Source organism: Carassius auratus, chromosome 14, assembly GCF_003368295.1.
Source record: "Carassius auratus strain Wakin chromosome 14, ASM336829v1, whole genome shotgun sequence".
In the NCBI taxonomy this organism is placed as follows: domain Eukaryota; kingdom Metazoa; phylum Chordata; class Actinopteri; order Cypriniformes; family Cyprinidae; genus Carassius; species Carassius auratus.
Genome location: NC_039256.1, coordinates 24,472,642 through 24,497,379, shown reverse-complemented (window position 1 = coordinate 24,497,379; position 24,738 = coordinate 24,472,642). Strand labels below are relative to the sequence as shown.

At 39.9% G+C, this 24,738-nt stretch overlaps 1 protein-coding gene and 1 long non-coding RNA gene across 5 annotated transcripts; one reads left to right on the top strand and one right to left on the bottom strand.

Moving 5' to 3' along the window:
* Positions 1-55: 55 nt before the first annotated feature.
* Positions 56-1,651, bottom strand: LOC113114107 (uncharacterized). Its single transcript, XR_003293683.1, has 3 exons — positions 1,608-1,651; positions 860-951; positions 56-465 (listed from the first exon to the last, which is right to left on the bottom strand). It is a non-coding gene; the product is annotated as an uncharacterized LOC113114107 (long non-coding RNA).
* Positions 1,063-21,526, top strand: LOC113114106 (BCL-6 corepressor-like protein 1). Of its 4 annotated transcripts, none has more exons than XM_026280851.1 (12): positions 1,063-1,179; positions 8,008-8,092; positions 8,186-10,768; positions 11,774-11,909; positions 14,134-14,580; positions 15,080-15,288; positions 15,540-15,809; positions 16,337-16,503; positions 17,654-17,799; positions 17,896-17,973; positions 19,515-19,689; positions 19,765-21,526. In XM_026280851.1, exons 2-12 carry the CDS (start codon positions 8,087-8,089, stop codon positions 20,072-20,074), a joined length of 4,527 nt encoding a protein of 1,508 aa, XP_026136636.1. In that variant the 5' UTR covers positions 1,063-1,179; positions 8,008-8,086; the 3' UTR covers positions 20,075-21,526. The 4 variants fall into 4 exon arrangements, with proteins under 4 accessions (XP_026136636.1, XP_026136637.1, XP_026136638.1 ...); XM_026280852.1 differs by lacking the exon at positions 1,063-1,179 and adding an exon at positions 4,062-4,476; XM_026280853.1 differs by lacking the exon at positions 1,063-1,179 and adding an exon at positions 4,062-4,605 and having other exon boundaries at positions 14,134-14,568.
* The last annotated feature ends 3,212 nt before the right edge of the window (positions 21,527-24,738 follow it).

Genomic DNA, 24,738 nt, shown 5'->3' with positions numbered 1-24,738 from the left:
TGTTTGGTAGGCCAAAGTGAAGAAGTGCAAAAGACAGTCACTCAATCATGGCAATTTCTTTAATTTACACCCCGAGTGTTTGAATTCTTTAATGCCTCTCAGTTTCTGAAAGATGAGCAATTACCCTGCTACTACAGGCCCATGTAATGTGCAAAGTTTCACTCCCCTTAAGACCCTGATTTTATAGCATAGCCAAAAAGCTCTGATAGTACAGTCTCAAATGCACAAACAAACACACACACAAAATGACGATTAGTCACTAATTGCTTTTTTCCCCCTGGAACTTAAGTCTATGCCATTGTTAGTTGTAAATAAATAACTGCACTATTTAATAGCGGCTACTGTTTGTATCAATACAAGAACATCTTTAATGTAGCAGGTAAAGTTCCATTAAAAACGAGCCTCTTTGTAAGCTCCATCTTGTTGCAGATGTGACATGTAAGGTCCATATAATGAGAAATTGCACTGTAAATAAAAAAAAATAAAGCTGCAATTAGCCTACAATATTAACACATAATGTTGGCTAAAACATTGCAAAGAGGTACCACAACAACATTAAAGCTGCTATAAAATATTCTGTTTCAGATTTCTTCATTTATTTAATTTCTCTATTAGTTTTATATAGCTCTTTTGGAGGCCCCAGTTTGGAGGCCCCAGTCTATCTATCGCATCTGGAACCACAATGCAGTTCCTTACATGGTTATTTGACGTTCAGAATTGTACGAAAAAAAAGGGATCACATATGATAGGAAAGCCTTTTATCAGAGACTTAAATCTATAAATAAATCGCTGCATGTGAAAATCTTAGAAATGTATCAACTCATAAATTGTGTCAAATCTTTTAGTCAAGTCTGTTTACCTGTCTGCAGGAGCTCTGACCAGACAGGACTCCGGAGGAAGCCAGAGGAGCGTAGCCCGTAACCAGTGCACGCGGCTACGGAGCCTGGTCACCTGTGGGAAAAAGGCCGGCTTTAGGACCCAGCGTGCGCGATTTTCCTCCCCAGCTGCTGCAGCGATGAGGGAAGATCGCGGGGAGAAACCCAAAATTCACAGTGTTAAATCCTCCACTGAATCATACTATCGGACGGTAACGAAAACAACAAGCTTAGGCACTTCCCCCTGTATCTGGATGAAAACGTCAAGTTCAGAGGCATAGGAAAACAGTTTGGGGCCGTTAAGGTAAGGCGGCGCGATTCCATGCGATTAATAACAAAGGCGCTATACTGGCGAGCGAGGGGGCATTAAAGGGGGCATTGCACAACGCAATGGAGGGCGACAGTCAACTCTCTAAACTTTGCACTTGTACATGAGTGCATCAAAGTCCTAACATCCTGTCATGACGAGATCTAACTATCCGAAAAGGTTGGATGGATTAATACAGTGCAAAGACAACATGCGGCAACATTTTTAAATAATATGGATAATGTTGTGTCCTAAACTGACCGCCCGCGATCACAACAGCCAATGTCATCATGTGCGTTAAGGCCTACGAAAAGTGATGCATCGCGCAAATACGCGTTAGTTCACGTTGCAATAAGTTTGGATATCTTTTGCATCCCCCTCAACCTGCCTACTTCATGTGCTCTCTCCCACCCTTGCGACATTACCTCAGTCATGCAGTGGAGCATTTCCCGGTCAGACACCCCAGTTTACACTGTTGCACGGCCTTTCTGTTGTACCGTGCAAGTTCTTTTTAATTGTGTTTTGAAACTAAGTTGTAAATATTGCCCAAGCGATGACGCTCATTTGTAGTCACCTCGGGCCTGTTTAAAGCAGCTAATGGTGGCTGGAAATTGAGACTAATCAAGTAAAACTTTTCAGTGTCTCTCAATAGGCCTTTCCTTAATGGTAACGCGTTGATGTGTCAGATTTCATGATAGATAGATAGATAGATAGATAGATAGATAGATAGATAGATAGATAGATAGATAGATAGATAGATAGATAGATAGAGAGATAGATAGAGAGATAGACCGATAGATAGATACGGTGCATTCACGTGTAGAGAAGCATGTGTGGCACGTACGTCTTGTTTACAATATTTTAGCTTTTAATAATGCAATTAGTCCTCGTTGCAGTGACTGCGCCTGTCTGATATAATTGCCTTACTCATATATTGCAGTCATAATTAATACCCCGTATTTTATGGTAACATCACTGTTAAGAGTCTTAAGAAGACGTGATGCTCTCAGCGCAGTCTATGGAGCCAGTTTGCATCGGAGCAGTTATCACAAAAATAGGTCATCGGCTCAAAATGTTAAAATTCACATTTGATGTGTTTCAGGAAGAGCAATAAGGGAAATTTGTGTGATATTATTGTCTGAAGATGATGCACGTGTCATTCGCTGTATTTTTCTGTCGGAATAAATGTCTATTTATTCTTATTCTAATCATAAAATATATGAGCGTCCCCTAATTGAACAGAACTTCATCGGATTATATGCTGCACGCAGTCATTCAATCATAATGTCATGGTCTGGCGAATCTCCGGTGCCAAATGCATTCAAATGGCAGTTTGAGGTAACTTTGCGAGTCAATGTGTAATCTTGTGCTGCTCGGTAAGACTTCATCTGGAGAAATAACTGAGACGGGGACAGTGGCAATGTTTTGGTTTTGAGATATCCATTACAATACATTGGTTTCTGAACACTATAGCCATTTTGAGGTACAGCCAATACCGGGGTTAAAAAAAAAGGTTGGACCACTTGTTATGAATATTGTGAGTCAGTTTCGTCATTTGACTGTGGTGCTCTGAAAGATGATTAAATCCGTTGGATGTTATTGTTTTGTTTGGTGGAATATAAAATTAAATTGTGGAATATATAGTCACATTTTCAGTTTTGCATGCAGGTTTTCATGATGTTGGTGAATTTATATTATATTTTGTGAACAAGCAATTGTGTAAATATCATATTGTTAAATAAAGCAGAAAAAATACTATAATAAACAGTGTTTGGCTGACAGGTTGAATCACACTGTGTATCTTACCATGCACAGTGTCTGAGGCTGAAAACTAAGGGTTGCTTGTTAAATCCAAGATCAAAGAAGCCAGCAAATGGCTACTGGACAGCTGATGGACCTGATTTAGCTATCATCATGCCCATTGTCTTGCCTTGATACAAGGAAGATAACCCCAGATTGTTTGTGCATCGCTGCTGAAAAAGTCACTGATTATTTTGAGAACCACAACAAGCAAAAGAAAAAAAAATATCTTAAATTGACCTAATTTTGAAATATGACAAGAATGATGTTATCATTATATCCTTACAGAGCCTGTGTTTTTACTTAAAAGGGAAACCTTTATGATCTTGTTTCCAGAGCATGCTTTCTTTTTAAAGAATATCATAACAATTAGAAATAAATCTTGAATTCATCATATCTGAATGTAAAAAAATTAAGCCAGGCCATTTTAAAGAGCTCAACCAAATCAAATGAACTTATTTCTAATGCAGTTATGTCAAGGTGGGTCATGTATGTCTTGAGTTGTATTTTTGTGCATGTAATAATCAAACAAAGCTTTTCATTCTTTGTTCTTATAAGCGACATGGTTTAGACGTCAAACTAGGGAAACTGCTAAGATACTCAAAGGATTCACAGATGTTTCAGGAAAAAAACAAAACAATAACATTTGCTCAACATCATCTAAAGAGTAACCTAGTAACAATCCAGCACTGTTGAAGCTCCAGAGATATTTTGCAACAGCTGATGCTAGTTGTCACCTGGCAAATAGCATAAAGTTGAAGGTCAGTGGTGGGCTTTTAGAAGTTAAAAAGTGTAAATCCACCTGAGGATCCCCAAATCTTTTAAGCATGTTTCCCATTCACCTAAAACAGATTTGGCTATGATATTGTTTAAATTGAACTCGTGTGTTGAAGATCTTCTTGTGTTATGCAGCATGTTTAAACAAAGAAGGCTTCTCATATTGAGAATCTGTTTAATTTTGTCTGAAAATATAAACACCTTCACCCATCAGTTTGTGCACCTTTAGTGAGGATCTTCATGTGCATCTACTATTGACGATCGATCCTCGGCTGTCCTGTGGTGCACGTCAGTCACGTGGCTCTATCGAAACGTTCGAGACCGAGCAGGGTTTTTATTAATTCCGCTGCGATGTTTGTCTAAACTCTTTTTGTGCCGGCCCACGTGTGAGAATTTGAAAGCGAGATAATACACATACGCACGTGCTCCTTGGCGACCCTCGCGTGCTGGGTTCGAGAGCAACGGTTTAATTGAGACAGAGGATGTATTTTCACTTTGTTACTCGGGTAGGGTTTGCAGTTTAGCGCACCGTTGCGATCCCCTTTCCCCTTGAGCGGCTGGAGTCGCGCGGTGCATGGTGGGACCTGCAGTCCTCGCTCCTCCCTTCTCAGGGCGAACGCGGTCAGGGCGTGGATGTCGGAGCACTACAACTCCCACACGAGCTCGGCTCCATCTGCCCCTCTCTCTCTCCCACCCGACCAGAGACAGAGAGATACGGTACGAACCCCCCCGGACTTTCAGAACCGAAAATCGTCGAGATTAGTGTACTGCCAGCGACAAGAACGGAAGACCGGATTAAAGCCGTTATCTTGATGCGCGAACATCTTCCAAATGTCGGTCAAACGGGTTGGTGCACGTTTGTACAATCTGACATCGTTATTTGGCTCGCTAATTGCCTTTTGGAATTATTCGGGGTTGCATAGACGAAGGAGTCGGTTCTGGGGCTGTGGCATGTCATAACAGTTTGATTGTGAGAGCTGCTCCGCTATGGAAACATTTTGTGTCGTACGGAGTAATGCAGACTGAGTTGTTAGAAGGGAGACTTCGCTGCGCAGGGATCTGCAAATCGTTCCTTCAGTTTCATACACCTTGCTCCGTACGAAATAACGCTGTCCCCGCGTGTCACGCAGCACGAGTGACGATAATAATAAGGAGCGTACGGGAAAAGTCGGCGACCCTATTAGTTTCCAAACACTCCTCGAGGGCAGCGTGGAGAGAGAGAGAGAGAGACAGCCAAAGTACGATGTTTCCGCGCGAGCGAGATCTCATCCAACCTAAATGTGCGCGTGACATTTCTCTGGCCGTGTATTTTGTCTCGAGTTCTAATTCAGACGTCATAGCTCGGCTCGCGCTTCGCGAAAAACCAACGGTCACTTCGTAGTTTGACAGGATTCGGTTAACGCGTCGGTTAGTTTGACTACATTGTGGCCACACGGACCGTGTAGGCTTTCGGTTCTTTCTGCGAAAGAAAACGTCCTTCTCGGCAAATCCCCGATCGCGGGACCTACATTTGGTTGTTTTTGTGGGTGAACATCGGCGATATTTATCACTGACTCCCATTTCAGCAGGCGTTTCGTGTCACCTGAGAGGCTCTGGTATTGTGTGATACGGTTTTTTAGTAGCTCCGGCTAGAACAAGCGAGTGGGTTGCTCGGAGAAACAAACATTTTGCTCTGTTTTAGGATGATGCTCTATCCTGATATTACGCTTGCTGTGGATACGTGACACGGGCTGGTCATCGACTGCTTTTCTGCATCCTCCTCCTTTGTGTATTTATGAGCTCCGGGCTGCGGAGCTCCGGCAGACTGACCTGGAGACCGCGAGTGTGCCGAGCTCCAGTCTAGAGAGAAGAGACGATGCTAATTTCCTCGACTCTGTTTATCATTGCGCTGGTAACCCCGTTCAAAAGAAAGAGGGCTGAAGAAAAACACGATCTCTCACTCCCACTGATCCTGCGTTTTCAATAATTGAGATGCCTGCTGATGAAAATGTCTGCACGAAAATGATCGGTTCTATCTTTAGCAGCAGATATAATCACGGGTATAACACATCATAAACTTTCCAATCATCAGACTTTCGCTAAAGGCCTATACGGCTCGGTTATGCTAGACAGGTACTTTAAGTGCATCGACATCAGTTGAATCTCATTTTAAGTCAGAAAGATAAGCAGTTCGTATTTTAAGACAGCTGTCACCTGTATCGACATCGCGGAGCTGCATGCGCTCACCTGTATTCTGATGCGATCAAGAGTTTACGATGTTTATGTTTTTTTGCATTTGAAACTTATATATTTAGATTTGGTTAATAGTGATGGTTATGTATGCAGTTTAAATTTTTGAAATAATATCTATTCTTAATCATGTAATTCTGTCTAAATTAAGAGCATAACCTCGAGAGACATTGGGATGAATTCGTCTCGAATCAATTTGCAACTTCAATTCGAGTTCAGATCTCTAAGTTCGATTTTGTTTTCAGGGTTTCAACCAACATGAAGATCCAAAAATATCAAGGAATTGTAATTGATATTTCTAGTTAAATGGCAAAGTCATTAAAATGAGTAAAAGTCATGGACATATAGGGAGTTTAAGTTTTAATATCACATTGCCTATATGTAGTAAAACCAGAATCGACAGCCATATTGTACAAAAATGGTTATAATGATTTAAATCTATTAATTTGAAAAAGCTATTATCTGACATGGAAATCTACCACCACAATCTTTAAATAAATCCAGATGCACTAATAATGCATGACTGTAAACGTCGTGGAAATTAATTTGACAAAAAGTGTGGAAACCCTGTATATTGATTTGATCTGTTGGTCTCTGATAGGAGTTTTGCAAGGCCTGACACACAGCGCTACTGGAATTAGATTAAATCACAGCTTGACCACCTCATTATAAGCAAACATTTTAGTAACGCACACTCTGTGACTGTGGACATGAGATGCCTTGCCTTTATCTAATGTCGGTAAAGAGTAAGGCGCCTATGTTAGACCCAGCATCACATTAATGGTTGCTCTGTTTTTTTCTTGCTCTGTTGATGTTATCTTGATCTACTGCAGTTTGTCCCACTGAGGTAATGAGGCCAGCATAAAACCAGCATCAACTTTTGTATGGCCTTGCATCCTTTATTCTCAACCTTTGCCATTTTCCTCCATTGCGATGTGTGAAGGATCTGATCAGTATTGGGTGCTCTGCTTCTTTCAAAAGGGGGGATTTAGAGTATGCAGACTGTGAAAACTGCCTTCAGCTGTGGAGGCTGAGATTTTTGCTCGTCTCAGTTTAACTGAGTTTTTAGTGTTTTGGCACTCACTTACATATTTGAAATTGACTTACGAACTCAGAGAGTGTCACAGGTCAAACTCAGCCTTTCCACAATTTAGTCTTTCATTCAGCAGATGACAGTTTTTTTCAAATGTATAATTACAAATGTAAATCACTTGAATATGGAGCAGCAGATCATTGTATTCTTTTAAAATCTTATTTAAATCTGAACACTGTTAGTATAATATCTATTCCTACTCAAGCTGTGGTCTGAAGGAAATTGTGACATCTTGACTAAGGAAACCTCTGTTACTCACAGGAAGTTTCCAGCCTGTCTCATGTCACTGGCTGTAGCAAGAGAAGTGATGTTGTGACCTCATGTTTATAGTGTCAATTGTGCCATTTTACAGGGATAGAGACCTAAATCTTAAAAACATTCTCATCAATCATAATTAAAGCTCATGAATGTCCATCTTTTGTTTAAATTCTAGAAGTGTTCATTTTTGCCATTTTGAGTCAAGTCTTTTCTGACAGATGAAAAGGATTTTTGAAAACCCAAATTTGGTGACAATAAATATTTTATCTCTCTCAAAATAATGTAGAAATTTCTTGAAGTAATGTACATGATGCATATAGATCTACCCTATTAATAAGAATTATCAGTTGTTAGAATGTCAGGTGATCAACTGAACTGTTTTTAATGAATGCAGACTATAAGACTCAATCTAGATTTTACATTTTAATTAATGAAGTCTGTGTTGACCTCGTCTGAACTACAAAACATTTATGTTCTCCAATCAATTATTAGTATATTAAAGAAATAATCAACATCATAGCTTAGGTATGTTCTATTAAATTAGAGGTTTAAGGCTTTTAAACATGTAATAGTCTAATTTTAATCTTCTGACTTGTTGTTGGAAATAATACTATATGCTCAATTTATTGCTCAATTTCTAAGCTGAAAACGATCTATTTCCACTACAGAACTGTACACTAACCGGAGAAGAACTCTATAAAAAGTCACTTGTCCACACACACTGAGTAATGTGTTGAGAAAACGCCTATGCAGGTAACATATGTTCATTGTTATAGTCCCCCCCCCTTTCATGATCTTTTCAGTTTTCTCTCCAAGTCAAATTCAACTCCCTGTTTTTTTGATCAGGTGGATCCCTCACCAATGAATGTAGGAGATGGAGGGACGGTGAGCAGAGAGAGCAGTGCCCCTACCCAGGTGTCTGAGAGCATGGTGGGGAATCCACAGCAGACACTGCCTCTTGAACTTAGAGGTGATGTACCTCAAAGTCAGCAGAACAAGCTGAGGGCAACCACAGACTGCAAAATACCCAACGTCTGCTCAGAAGCAAACAATTCAAATCATTGTCCCCTAGATCCTTCCCCCCAACATCACAGTAATGTGTTCAGCACTGATCCCATGAGCACAACGTTGCCTGATCGGACTGAGGTTTCCAAAAGTAAGATTGACAGTTCTGGCATATATTCCACTCACCAGTGGCCTTGTGGTAAAAATGTCACCGCAGAGGACCCTGTGAATTCTATTCACTCTAGTATAAACCTAAACAAGAAGACTAATGCACCAGCACCAACCCAGCCTGTGATAAGCGTTCCTTTGGGGTTCCAGTGCTCCACGCTTTTTAAACCCGGCCAGCCTGTTGCTTTCCTTCCCCCCTCCAATTTTTCTTCTCCTCTCTGTAAGATCACATTGCCACCAGGGTTAGGTCAGATTGCAGCACTGAGAGAAGCCACTGCTAGCCAGTTTCAAAAGGACTGCACAGCACAAAGCTCTTGTTCGAGTGTCACACCTATGCTCAAATCATACCCATATCACTTTTCCGTGGGGAGAGGACCTGGTGCTGAGAAGAGGCCTCAGTCTTCAGGATCCAAAGTCAGGTGTGATTCTTTGTCCAAGGGCTTTCAAGGTGGAGCTGAGCATAAAGCCACAATGTCTGCTGTATCAGCCCCAGCTCTTGGCCTTCCAGTACAGCAAGCAACGCAGGGCTCGACTCCACCAACCCGTTACACCATCTCTCCCACTGCTGCCATCTGCTGCAGCCCAGCTCTTGCAAATATCACCACTCAAAGTCGGCTGCTTAGCCTTGTAGAAAAAGGTTTGACGTACCGAGGTACCGAAAAAACCTCGTTGGCGTATCTGAAACCAAAAACTCTGTCCTCTCCAGAGGAGCACAGTGTTTCTTGCCCCGTTGAGTCAAGGGACGTGCCCCTTGATCTGTCTGCAAAGTCCAAGCGACAAAAAAACATTAAAGATGGTCAGAACAGCCCATTGGTGGCCACGGAACATCATTCTGCTGAGTCTCATCAGAAGAATGTTTCTGGTCCAAAAAAGGTTCATTCTGCTTCCTTTGGATCATCCAATACATATGACACCCAAAGAAATGGTGCAACTCAGAAATCATCTTCAAAACTAACTAATCACCATGCTTTGGAACCCAATGCATCCTGGGCCAAAGGCTCATCTCCTGGCTCCTTGAATAATCTCCCTGGTACATATGTAGGAGTGGCAAGCCCCATTCTAGCATCTACTTTACGTAGCAAAGATGGAAAAAGTGCTGCTTTTGTTGAAGATATTCAGACATTTGCCAAACAGGAAACCATCTCCATCATCGACCAAGGAGAGCAGCCGGTCTGTAGAGAGAAGAAAGCGCCATTTACTATTAAAGGTGCCCAGCATAATAAAGGTGGAAAGCTCTCGACAGTAACTCAACAAGGTTTTTTATCCACCCATTTATGTGCTACAGCAAATTCGCAGCCCCACCAAAAATCTGTTGGTGGAAAGGGAGGCACCCTGTTCACACCTCCAGTTAAATCCTTGTGGCAGCCACCTTGTGTTCTTTCCCAAGGAACATCCCTGCAGAAGAGACCAAGTGTGACTCAAGCACCAAAGACGAAGAGCACCCTCGGTTGTGAGAGAGCCCTGTTCCATAACTCCCACTTAAGCCCAACTAAAGTAGAGGATGAAAAGTGGGAGAAGTCCAAATCCCCCCTGTCTAACCTTGAGTCGATAGTAAAGCAGAAAACTCTCGAGACCACTGCGCTTACTGGTGAGAACTACTGTAATCTGTCTTCTGTGGGATCCAAGAGGCCTGAGGTAGCCAGCATGCAGAACAGGTGTCAGGAGTCCGCGTTGCAGCAGACCCTAACAGCTGGTTCTCCCCCATTCAGGGCCATAGAAGGACAGGTCATCAAGTCAGACAGAACCTCTCCACAAACGGATGCCATAGCAGCTCTAAGCAGACCGGAGATCACAACTGTTCCTGTGCCCAATGATAACAAACGAGAGAAACAAGCTAAACATAAAGAAAATCAAGCATCTGATGGTAGACAGAAAATTAAATCTAGTACCCCTAGTAAAAGGAGTGCTCCCAATGTTAAAGGAGAATGGAAGGAAAGGAAATTGGCTCAACAGTTAGAGGATGAGAACGCAAAAGAGGAGAAGGCATCAGAGAGGAAGATTTCTTCTCATGTTCAGGTAGACGGGATAGCCTTATCCCTCCTTCAGAACCAGACCACAGAAGCAGACGGAGAGGCAAAAATGAATGGAGCCACAGAGGAGATACCTTCCAAAGGAAAAGTATCCGCCACCAAACAGAAGAACCTGAAAAAGCCTGCCAAGGAGAAGGTACCTTCTGAAGTGCAAAAAAAGACAGTAACTAAGAAGCAGAAACATAAAAACAGTCTACCAATCAAGAAGGACCCCTCCCATAAAAAGGTAAGCTTTGTTTAACATTTAGTGGTTTTTTTTTTTTTTTAGTAGATCGGTATCAATAGCATAAGCCATGATTGATTACATTACATTTTCCTTATTCAATCTAAGTGTGGGAGTATGACCAAAATCTCATATTACAGCATGAGTGATTTTAATGTCACAAGGAAATGTATGACAATATAAGAATATAAGGAAAAAAATAGGTTTAAAATAGGGATGTAAAGATTCACTCTGCTGAATGAGATTCAACAAATGAGATTGAAGACATACAGTAAAGGAAAACGTGTAATTTTATTAGGCTATTGCTGCATGTCTCTTTGTGAAATTGAAATATAACAAAACTAAATTGAACTTTTAAAGCCCCTATTATAATGTACATTTATTTTCACCCTTGATCGACAATGATCCTCAGTTCAAGACCCACAATTTAAACACCATTGATTTAACAGATTATTCAAAATAAGTTAGCCTGTATTGACAGAATCTCATACCACAGTCGGTCAATTTGATTTGTCAGTCAGTTTGAGACACCAAGACATTGCTAGAGGGTTGTAAAACAGAAATGGGAAGCTTGTGTTCTGTTAATTACAAGAGTTTAAATTATTCTAAGTTTTTAATCATACTGGTTTAACGTTAAAATGATGCTTAAGTCTTGTGGTTCTGCTTTGTTTTAAACCAAGTACAAACAGTTCAGCTACACAATGGAAAATCTTTTGGAAAATTCTAGAGGAAAATTAAAATAGTTCACATGTGATTATTGTGAGAGTAGCCTAGTGACGTGCGGTCTGCTGTGCAAATGAGCTGTGTGAGTCTCAGCCCAAAAAAAAAGCTTGGTGAGAGATGATGGTATTAGTACTATGAGCTAGTGATGGGTTTATAGACAATTAGATTTCCTGTGTAATTTTTGCTTTGCTTAAATAGCCATTAATTAATTACAAATATGCATGTGTTATTGTAATACAAAATGTTCTGTTTTAATTTTGTTCAACCCATATTGTACTCCATCAGAAGAAAGATCCATTGCCTGGAGTGGGAAAAAGTGTGCTGAAAAATGGAACAAGCTCAGCCTCTAAAGTAGTGGGAAAGACTCGCAAAGGGAAAAACTGTCCGGCTAATATGGAGCACTCCGACTCAAACAGAATAGGTACCAATCCAGCTCATAGTTAAAGTAATAGGTTGGTCGTTTACTCACTCTCATGTCGTTCCATACCTATCCTCTGTATTAAAAGAAAATTGTTTTTATGCAGGTCTTTTTCTTACAAGTCAAAGTGGGTCAAAGTGACCCTGGTTGTTAATCTCCAAAAATGACAAAAGAGGACAAAAAAAAGAATGAAAAAAGAAGAGTCAGTGAGGTGAACTCTTATTCGTGAATGAATCAGTTGAATCAGAATTCTTGCACTAATTTGGTTCTCAAGTTCAGCTCGCTTTCAATAGCTTTGTTTCCATCCAAAGATTCAATATTAACCTGTGTGGGAACTGGAATATTGCATAAAACATTTGCGTATAAATCACAGTTTCCATTCAACAAGTCAAACAGAGCAAAATCGTCACTTCATGACGATAAACTGCCCTTATACACTCACTGGCCACTTTATTATGTGCACCTTGCTAGTACCGGGTTACACTCCCTTTTGCCTTTCCTCAGAGATTTGGGTCCATATCGACATGATAGCATCATGCATTTCCTGCAGATTTGTTGGCTGCATATCCATGATGCGAATCTGCCATTCCACCACATCCCAAAGCTGCTCTATTGGATTGAGATCTGGTGACTGTGGGTGCCATTTGAGTAAAGTGAACTCATTGTCATGTTCAAGAAACCAGTCTGAGATGATTTGAGCTTTGTGACATTATCCTGCTGGAAGTAGCCATCAGAAGATGGGTACACTGTAGTCATAAAGGGATGGACATGGTCAGCAACTATACTCAGGTAGGCTGTGGCATTTAAACAGTGCTCAATTGGTACTAAGGACCATTAACCATTGAGACAAGGCAGGATGGATCCATGCATTTATGTTCTTTATGACAAATTCTGACCCTACCATCTGAATGTCACAGCAGAAATCGAACCTCATCAGACCAGGCAATGTTTTTCAAATCTCCTATTGTCCAATTGTAGTGAGTCTGTGCTAATTGTAGCCTCTGTTTCCTGTTCTTAGTTGACAGGAGAAGCACCCTGTGTGGTCTTCTGCTGCTGTAGCCCATCTGCTTCAGGCTTCGACGTGTTGTGCGTTCAGATATGCTATTCTGCATACTTTGGTTGTAACGAATGCTTATTTTAGTTACTGTTGCCTTTCTATCATCTCTAACCAGTCTGCCCATTCTCCTCTGACCTCTGACATCAACAAGGCATTTTCGTCCACACAACTGCCGCTCACTGGATATTTTCTCTTTTTCAGACCATTCTCTGTAAAACCTAGAGATGGTTGTGCGTGAAAATCCCAGTAGATCAGCAGTTTTTTGAAAATACTCAGACCAGCCTGTCTGGCACCAAGAACCATTCCACATCCAAAGTCATTTAAATCCCCTTTCCTCCCCATTCTGATGCTTTGTTTGATCTTCAGCAAGTCAACTTCATCACATATAGATGCCTAAATGCAAGTAGCCGGTGAGTGTATATTACTAAGAAAAGTAGAAGTACCCACTTAATATAGTTGTCATACTGTATATGATGAATTACTTGAGCCTCAGAGGGAGCAGGCCGAAAATCTATGAATGCAGTCATTGCTTTCGGAGGTGGATTTCTGTTTATTGTTGTTTAAGACAATAATACAGAAATACTTTTATGGCAGGCTCTTTTCAGTCATTGTTGTCCAATGAGATCGGTTCACTGGTTAGTCAAGTTATCCCGTCCCATCATACAAAGTTACATTACTTTTTTTGATGTGCAAGGTGGGATTTATTCGGTAAATGTGTTTCCATCGTGGTTTATGTGCACTTTTTATTATCCGATAAAAAGTTTGTCCTGCTCAATTGTGCACAAAAGTTTTTTATGCACATTTTTAGAATTCATCTTGGCTTGTCAAGGCGGACATTTTTTTTTTTTTTGGATATTCCAAAATGTGCATTAAAATAGGAGTACGGAAACATAGCTAGTGTAATTTTGGGATATAGCAAACAACTAATGTACAACTGTGGTGGGTTTATTTTTTCATTTTTGGAGCTTAACAGCTGTGGTCACTGCAAACTTGTATGGAGAAGACCTGTGTAAAAGATTTCACCACAATTTGCTAAAATACAGGTTTGAAGTGACAAAAGAGTAAATAATGACAGATTAGAAATTTGCTTTTGTGTTATATAAAAGACAATGGAACGGTTTCCCAAATTTCAGAGCGTTTCTCATGGAAAATTCTGAATTCTGTCACCAGTCACAGATTCAGAGAACAGTCCATGCAGAAGTCCTCAGGTTGACAGAGATTCAAGCTCTCTCAGCAGTCCAGGCTGGCCTAGTAAGGAATCAGACTCCCAGGAGGAGGCCTCTCCGCGGCTGAGACGAGGGCGCAGACGGACTGATGAAGCGTTGCTCCGAGACTGGAGCTTCGCTACTCCACCTACTCCTCCCCCTCTCGATCCCCCCTCTATACCACCCCCTGTACCAGTCCGCCGGCCGCGCGGCAGGCCTCGAATCAATCCTCTGCCCGAGGAGGTGGATGCGGACAAGGCAAGGCCCACTGAGGGTGGGAACACCTCTTCAATAAAGAAAAGGAAACGTTGCAAGAATCGTAAATATCAGAACGGGGAATACATCACAGAGAAAGATAAGGTGGCAGATGGAGAGGAGGAGAAGCTGGGCGTGGAAGATGGTGAGGCCACTAGTGAGTAAAGATGTCTGAGGCTTGATGAGCATTTTGCTGAGAACGTCATTCTGTCTTTGCCTTTCCTGGTGTTGATATTTAGTCCGTGTGTTACATTTGAGTGTAGCATAATTAAAATAAATGTTCAATGAATTTCCCATAGGGGAGCAGTATTAAACTTCCAAAAAAATCCTTTTAGTTACTACTACTAATAGAGGATACTGAAAATAGAATCTGTGTAGTTTTTACTAAAATAGGAGTGTCCAGTGTCTGGAATATGGGGTTCTACTAAATGTCTGAAGGTCAAAGTATGACAATGAAACACAAATGTACCTGACCTCCTCAGGGAAAAAAAATGCTTCTGTCTGAATATGGCTTAGGTATGCAAGTCTTATTTAGCAGAAGTTTCTTTTTGATTGAAAGCAATTTATTCAGTTGAGTTACATCCATCTATCTATGCTGCATTAGGAATGATGTAACCAGAAGGTTGGTATTGAAATGTCAGTCTATGCCATTGCAGATGAGAAGATGGGTGTGTACCCTTGTCTCAGTGCTACATTGACCGGTGAAGTGCCCAGTCCAGATATTAGCCCTAGGAAGACCCTGTTCACACGTTCGGGCTCAGCACGGCCTCAAGAGAGCCCACCCAACACACAGCCTGATGACAAACCCTCAGGGAAGAGGAAGTTCAAAAGTAAACACTTGTGTGACACTGACGACCAGAAAAAGGTTAGCTGCAGCATCTTTTCAAATTTTCAGACTAGAGCACTTGAAAATTGAGATGTCAAGGGAATATTCCCTTACAAAGGTATATATATTTTCAGTTAGTCTTTTGCTGCCCCCTAGTGGTATTTAGAGTCATTGTAAAGGGGTTTCTTACAACAGCTGTTTTTATTAGGCGGGAACATGTAGCTGTTGCCCTCCCCTGAATGTCACATCCTTCATGCATGACTTTCTTTGTCTTAATGTCTTTGTTTCAGCTCAAGACTAAGAAAGGCAGCTTGGGTAAACGCACAGGGCCCCTCATTTCAGATGAGGATGGTCCAGCCACCAAGAAAACCCCAACTACTCCTTATGCTTCTCCCAAGCATTCAAACTCACCACTATCTGGTAAAAAAGGAATAGCTGGGAAATCAGGAATCCCTGAAACAACTCCAAGCCGTCCAGTGCCTCCAGAAGTGCGTCGACTGATTGTCAATAAGAATGCAGGAGAGACGCTGTTACAGAGAGCTGCTCGATTAGGTTACCAGGTAAAGCATTCATAACCCTTTTGGTTGTTAGCTGACATTGAAATTTAAATTGTTAAATATAGTTATATTTATAGTGAGTGGACAATGAAGTTCAATAAAGTTAATCCAATATGATTAAATATATATATATATATATATATATATATATATAAACATGCATGTTAAATTTAAAATTAAGACATTTAGATTGTATTTTTTTTCAGCTGAACCCCTTGATCTAAAATATTCAGATTTTAATCTTAATGTTTTAGTATTTTAACAACTGTTTTCTAATAAATGTTTTTAGAATTGAAAAAAAGGAATTAGTTTAATTTTTTTTGTAATTTAATTTATTTATTCTCTTTTCATGAGTTTATAAACCTTTTTAAGTTACCACGCAAACCCCACTTTAGCAAACCCTAAATAAGTTCATTAGCCCTTAATATATATTTTTTTACTTTTTTGTGTTACATCAACATCTGCTGATATTGGTGTAACTGACTGTTTGATCAGTAGTTCACTATACATATAAAAATGTTTATTTTCAGGATGTGGTTTTATATTGCTTGGAAAAGGATGTGCGAGAGGTGAACCGTCGCGATAACGCGGGTTACACGGCACTACATGAGGCCTGTGCACGTGGCTGGACGCACATCGTACAGGTGCTGCTGAAGCATGGCGCAGATGTTAACTGCAGTGCACAGGATGGAACGCGGTGAGCAGCGGCTTACATTGAGGATATGATACAGACAGAATCAATGCTTCATTTATCACTTGAAATATTAATTTTAACTAAAAGGCACCAAGTTCTGTTCATCCCCATAGACAGCGTTGGACTACTGCTTTTTTAATTGTATAATGACAGTTTTATGGTAGATAGCTAATGGGCCACATTAGATTTGGAAGATGTATTTTTAGTATCAGAATCTGTACAAAATAAGATTATGTATGTCCACCCACAGCTACAATGTGTCCAACAAACTTTGTCCAATTACCATATAAATCTATTCTTCCTCCTACCATTTCCTGTAAGAGCTCTTGCCTTTTTCATTGCAGTCCATTTGCAGTAACAATAAGCTTAACTTTAAATAGAGGATATTCAGGATACTAATGCCGAGTTCACACTGCCCGAAACCTTAGGTAAATCAGTGCTCGTTCACACGAGTGACAATCACGCAGTGTGAATTATCAAAGATGCGATCTGAGGGAATCGTCGACATGTCACAGACGCCTGCAAAATATTTGGCATGCTAAATATCTGGAGCAGTCTGTGATTCACAATCAAGCTGTGTGCAATGATTTCTGACTAAAAACTACATTGGCAATGACATACAGCCAATAAGAGACCAAGACACAGGGCAGAGGGAAGTTCGGGGAGGAGTTTAGCAGAATATCAGGATTTTAATAGCTACATGAACAATTATATCATACAGAAACATTTGCTTTACCAGCCACAACATCAGCATAAGAACGCTCAATCCCTGTTGTCTGTATCTCCCTCCTGCATATATATATATATATATATATATATATATATATATATAATTTTTTATTTATTTATTTTTATTCCATTCTCGCTTGAGAACTCCGGTCTGAAGCACGTGGGCTCTCGCGCTATTTGCTTATCACTTGTCACATGTGTTTTGTTGTGAAACGTAGTTTGCGGACCAGACAGAGCTGTCGATTCTTTCTATTGTGAAGTCATGCAATGTGAAACCCCCTGTCATTGATCCATCATTCAATGTAAATACAGCAGCAACTGAATGCTACCCCAGATAGTCACGCAGTGTGAAAACAACAGCAATCCGACGAGTTTGAAAACCGTGCAGTGTGAACTCGACATAACTTGTTACTATCTTTTGCAGCCCAATTCATGATGCAGTAGCAGCTGATAATCTGGCTGCCGTCTGGATGCTATTAAATCATGGGGCAGATCCCACACTGGCAACTTACTCTGGTCAGACCGCAGTTAAACTAGCCCAGAGTCCCGGAATGAAAACTTTCCTCAAAGGTAAAACAACTTCATTGTAAAAAAAAATTGCATGCATGTTTGCAAAGCTTTAATGTTTAGTATTCAAAATAAAACTGTCTTTGTATTTATCCACAGAGTACTTCACTGATTTAGAAGGACGAACAGACCAAGATCCAAAACTACAGTGGGATTTCTACAGTAGTTCTGTATTTGGTAAGAAATTAAAGGGTTAGTTCACCCAAAAAATTAAAATTACTCCCTTTAAAAGCGTCCTAGGTGTATATGACTTTATTCTTTCATACAAATCCAGTCAAGAGTTATTTTCAAAATTGTCTTTGATCTTTCAAGATGTTTGACACCACTCAGCGGGTGTTGCACTGCATCGGCTCATGAGAAGTTTAATAAAAAGCTCATCCATTAAAAAAAGTGTCTCTCACAGCTGTAATTATCCCTTAAATCTAGCTTGCGCTCACTTATGTAAAACGGATTTAGTTCCGGGGGAATGATATATGAGCTCAGCAAAGTTTCCTTACTTTAGCAAAGGAAAACCAAAAAAAACTCCTCATGGCTTATATTGAAATCCTCCGACATTCTCCTTTACAACGCTAACCTTGTTCGTCATTCCACTGGACCTGCTTTGTTATTAACTGTGAGCACAAGATAGATTAAAGTGATTATTAAGTTTTGAATATGGATATTTTTCTTACAAAAATGTATTGATTCGCTACAGGAGGCCTTTGCTCACAGAGCAAGGATGAGCTTTTTATTAAACTTCTCAAGGACTGATGCAGTGCAACACCTGCTGAGTGGCATCAAACAGTACGAAAGATCAAAGACAATTTTGAAAATAATTTGTCTGAAAGACGAAAGTCATATATACCTAGGATTTTAAAAGTAATTAATATTTTTATTGAGCAACAATGCAGTAAGTGATCAAAACTGACTTGATGAGAAAAAAATTTCAAATACAGCTATGGTGTTCTTTTGAACATCAAAATAATTAAATAATCCAATGTCAAATAATCCTAATGTTTGTTCCCACAAAAATAAGATTTTTCTTTCAATATAAAACAGTATTTTTTAATTGTATTAAATTGTATTCATTTTTTTCACTAATTATTTTTTAAGCAAGTTATATTAATGTTATATGAACAGTATTTTCATTACACATATCTGTGAGCATAACAATCAGAGTAAAAATTTATTTTAATATTTAAATTAGTATTTGCATGTACTTGATATGCCATTGACTCCACAAGTGCAAAACCTGATGGTCATGTTCTCCGGCATGGTTTGAGAGATCTTTCTTCAGCGGAAGCATGAAAATCGGACATTTTGTGTTTGATCTCTCCAAAATAGTCTTTTTTGATAAGTGACCTGTAAATAGTTCTGAATATTCTATATTTAATATTTACAAAACTTCCTGATAATGTTGTTATTTGTATTTCTTTAAGAAAAAAAAAATCCTAAAAATGTGTATTCCCACATTTAAATGAAATTTTAAATCCTAGATATTCAATATGTTATTAAACTTTTGGACCCTGCTGTATTTAATTGATTTAATCCTCTTTCTTCGCTAGATGATGCTGGCATAACGAGCAAGACCAATCGATTGTCCAAGCTTCCCCTTAATATTCGAGCTGAAATTGATCCAACTATTAGGTGACAAAGCTGCCCACTAGAGGGTAGCAGAAGCACTGTAAACATACCGTTTAATATTCGCTTTTGTCTTTATTTCTTTTAAACTTATACAGAGACAGAACAGGAACCTTGCTGGGACTTCCTACTGTCTCAGCCTGAGGAAGACAGCGTAGACAACTTGAGCGAGCAGGTGAAGGAGAAAGACACTGATACAGACTGTCTTGTGTTCGAGTTCTCCTCCGATCCCCTCCTACCCTGCTACCACGTCCAAGTATCACTAATGCAGGGGTGAGTGACAGCAGACACACTTTCAAACACGGTCACCGCAGCACCTAACAACTAACTGCCACTCTTTGTTTCCAGGTTTTGTAACTGGTTTTTGGTGGCGGATGTGCTGAAGCGGCTTAAGATGTCAGCACGTATATTCCGGGCTCGGTACCCTCAGTTTGAGGTGGTGAGCATCGCTCAGGCAGAGCTGTGGAAGCAGGTCTCCGTCAGTCAAACGTGCATGGTTCCGGATGAGCTCCAGATGGATGACGAAGACGGAGAGGAGACGGTGGAGCTGGTGCGATGCGTACCAGAGCTACAGGGACTGTTAGGCTCCTCCATACAACTCCTCAGAGAAGATGAGGAAGACGAGTCAGGGCCCAACACCAGACCCTGCAGTCGATAGCAACTCCTGCCCTAAATCTCCTGGGATCGTCAGCAGCCGTCCTCAGTCATGCGCGGGTCCGATGGCCTGTTACCAGTACCAGCACTTTGTATGTTCAGAATCCGCAAGAAAGGTCCTATTTTCTCACAGACATACCCCCCCTCCCAGTAATGACAGGGGCCCTAAGGAGCAACTTTGCCATGCCATCACCCATGGAGAAAGGCTAGAGACGGACACAACTGGGACGCAACTTTCATGCTCCTTGTGTAGGGTTTTTTTTTTTTTTTTTTTTTAAATAAACCTATATGTATAAGTAAATATATATGTATATCTTGACATCAGGGTGAACGCATCTGGTTGTAACTTATCATTAACATGTTTTATGTTCGTTCGTTATTGACGGTCCTTTAGAAGGAGTGATAATCCCAGTCTTTTTTTATCTTGGTCAACTATATGTGTGTAGCTAAGAGGCTTACGTCAAGCTAACAGCGGCAGGAATGCCTTTGGGCCAGATGGTTCCTGTGTAAACTATCAAGCCTCTCCCAGCTCCCAGAAGCCCCCCTTAACCTACAGCATATGTTCCTCACCCCGGCCCTCCTTACCTCAACACCACTGCAGCTCTGCCAGAAACATTACACCTTCCCTTTATTTCATTTGTAACATGGCAGGCACAGGACGTGTTCCTGTGACATCTGACGTCGTTGCGGTTTTGCTTTGGTTGATGCGCTGTCGGTTTTATCCACTGGTTGAATTATTTGAAGATATCAGCAGGTAACAGCCGATACCAACCAGTTAAGTGGTAAACAAACAAACAAACAAAAAAAGATCCTGTGGAGTGTTTTTTTTTTTTTTTCAAGGATTTTCTAGAGCCTTTTTTCTAGATTCCGTCTTGAACTGCTTTCCAGTGCTCACAGAAGGGGTTGTCTCCCAATTTTTCCTGGTGTACCAGATTCCAGCGTGCTTTGTGGCACGTGGTGTGTTTTATTTACACTGATTGTTGTTTGTGCTTAATTTAATAGTCATTAATATATTTGACCTTTTTTGTGTGTGTCAGACAAATGATATATGACAATGGCTTTGTATGGTTGGTGCTTTATTTGACAGTGTACAAATAATGATCCCTTTATCCTGAAGTTGTTTTGTTTTCCCACACTGCAAACAGTATTTTAACAAGCTAAAGTACAGTTTTATTGTACTGGTGCTAAGCTAGATTTTGTGTTGACAATCAATGAAGTTTTGTTTGAACTGAAACCAATAAATATTTAAATGAAGAGACAGAGATGTAAAGATAGAGTTTAGTTTCACTACTTATGGAAATACAGCGAGACCTGAAGAAAGTACTTGGTTTTGACTGAAGAACGCATATTGCTTCAGTGATCTCTGTTCATAGAGGAGAGCTGTTTATTTGATTTTTTTCCTTTTTTTTTTTTTTTTTTTTAAGAAGTCAACCAGAATAAAGCATGATTGTCAAGTCTTGCTTGTGATCTGCAGTGTTTTTGTAGCATTGGTCAAGGTGAAATTTCCACACTTATAGTAAATCCAATTTAACACCAGCCTTATGTGGATTACTGCTTGTATAAAACGTTTGCAACATAATATGATCAAAGATAGAGATGGTCAATCAATCTTATTTATTATTAATAAATATCACAAGGGATATTCTTACAAGCAAGTCAGATTTTATATTAATGCACTAATTTAATTAATTATAGATTGTATCCACGCTACAGAGCCATTAAAAGCTCATTTAAGAATTTAGGAAAATAAAATACCTATACCAACATATATCGCCTTTATATGTCCTCTTCCTTCGGTTTTAATATCTTTAAAGTGCTATCTGAAAAGGCAGATGAAATCTAATGTGGCCTCAAGGGGGCACTAGATACTAACACGACTTCATCTGTGCCCTGACCTGAGAAGGTAAGTAAATTGCACTTTGTTTTTTAAAGCTAAAGAAGATTCATTCAAGTTTAATCATTTAGCTTATATGAAAGAAACAACATATTTGCACTTTTCTGAATAATATAAGCCAAAACTATCATACCGAGGTTTGGAATCGGTGAGATTCTTTTAAAGAAAGAAATTGGCACTCATTGAGCAACATGCATTAAATTTGTTGTAAAAGTGATAGTAGAGACATAAGTTTACAAAGTATTTATATTTTGAAACTGTATGGCGGTTTTCTCAAATATATTAGACGTGTTTTTAACAATAAAAATAAAATTACTGATATTTCGTGAGCGCCAAATCAGCACAGAGTAGTTGAAGAAACACGTGACACTAAAGACTAAAAGCTGATGAAAATTCAGCGTTGACATTGCAGGAATAATTAACAGTTTCACACCATTATTTTTGATCAAATAAATGCAGCCCTATGGTGACTGTACTAGTCTTCTTTCAAAATCAGACAAAGAAAGTAAATATTGACGACACAAAGCATTTAGTAGTTTGGTAGTGTCTCTAAAACGAGTCTTACACACCCAATTCAAAGGTTTGGAGGGAAGTTCACAGCGGTAAAAGGTCATTCAAAGTAGGTGATGCAGTCTTTTGGAGGAAGGGACAATCAGTTTGTTGAGAAACTACTAGTGCACTGTAGTGCTCATGGGAAAAGAGACGAGACAGAATTTAGAAATGAGTCTGCGTAGACAAAGGCCTCAGGGAGACCGTGCGTTATGCTGAGGAACAAGTCAGATAATTCCTGACTCAGCCTTCTTCTGCAGCAGGGACACTTGTCTTACTGTTATAAAATAATATAAAATGTCATTCAGCAATAAAACAGTCCTATAATTTACCTCTCTTACGTTACCTTGCTCTATATCTGACCGTTAACAGATATCAAAGGCAGAGTTCAGTAAGCAGAGAATGTCATGACTAATCACGCAGCAGAATTAATCCACGTTTTTTTATTCATTTCAAGTCAATAGGGCCTACCCCATAAACTAGCTTTTTCACCCACGTGTATCTCAACAGATAGTTTGGAATGTCTAGCAAGTCCTTTACATACCCACACCTTGAAAAAGCACAAGAGAATAAGAGGTTAGCTGGAAAATGCAAGAGAATATTGCATAACTTGACTCAGTACTCTCAAGAGTTAGTCGTTGGTTCTTCGGTTGCCTGGTGCTGAACTGAAGCAGTGGAATGGAAGAGAATGGGGCCATTTACATGCAAAAGAGCCAATAGAAATCGCAGCACGGGACAGCGCTGAGGTGAGACAGAGTCATGAGAAAGATGAGTTAAGGATGCCGCTGGGGACAGTCTGAAAGTAAATGCAAAATGCAACTAAATGAAGACATACTTCAGTTAACACCTCGTATATATATCTCTGCGTCTCATGGTATGAAATATTCAGCCAGTCAATGATAAAGGTACAATACTATTTTAGTATTATGATTGTAGTTTATATATAACTTTTAACAGCACTTCTACAAGGGAACCTTCTTCAGTCATCTAGCATATAAACGTTAACTGGAGGTTACTCCAGTTACTTGTTATACAGTTATTTTAAAACCTTTTTACAGGTCTCCTTATTGTTTCAAACATTGGCTTGCTGACGTGATATTAAATCCAGTAATGGATTAATTATGTTAGAATTACCCAAAATTACCAGTCATGATTTTTTCTCTTCTCACACCGTGACATTCCCAGTTGCATCATATGTGGACTCAGATTTCAGAGCCACTCCTTCACCAAGCCCACAAGATCTACAACTTGCCATTGGCTGGCCCTTTTGGAGCTAAACCATGATTGGTTTAAATCCAGGGCACGTCTAGACAAGACATACTGACAGTTAAATATCCACGTGCAAGCGTATGGAAGTAATTGCAAGGAAAAAAGGCTTCGTTTCAACTAAATTTCTTTATTAGCTAAATTCTGCTGGATACAATCTCTGCAGAGATGCTCACCAAATAAACCTTGGAACAACTGACCAACACAAAAAGTCTAAAAGTCACTTGATTTGAAGTTCCAGCTGAGAGGTTTAAAGGGTTAAATCTGCCTGTCACCCTCCTTTCCTAAAGATCTGGGTTCAGAGGGTCAGTAAGTTTTCGTCTTTGTTCAAACTGATATTATGTAAGAGTTCTTCCACAAAGGGGCGGTCCTGCCAGCTCTGCTTCTCTCTAACACCACTGGGGAACGTCCCTTTTAGAATTCTGCTTTTGAACAGTCTTTTATGGAGACGCAGAGACGGTTAGAAATGCCAGACAACCTGTGTGGGTGCTGCTTACATGTTAATTGAGATACCATTCTCCTTGTCCCACTTAACTTAGGTACGGTTTGCAGTATTTTAAAGCGAGATACATTCACTTAGGAATATTTAGTTTTTATGCATCTATAAAAACAGATGTTTGTTGCGCTGACCTTGCATTATAGTTGAACTCTCCAGGCATGCTGAGTAATGACTGAGAAGAACCTTTACTGATGGGTGCCGCTAATTCCATTCTTGCTAATTATTTATAGCCTGGATAGCAGGGCTCAATAATCTGTTGCTATTCTGGTTGGAGTCATGTCTGCCAGGGACAAATATTCTTGGATGTTAAATATAGAATGTCTTTCAGCCATCATAGTATGTGGCCCTATTGAACCTAGATCACCGATCATGCACAGATCACACACCATTGTGGGACTATGTGCTAACTTTCACACTGCCAATGCATGAAGTGTGTCGCAATATAGGTGTTTCCTCAATT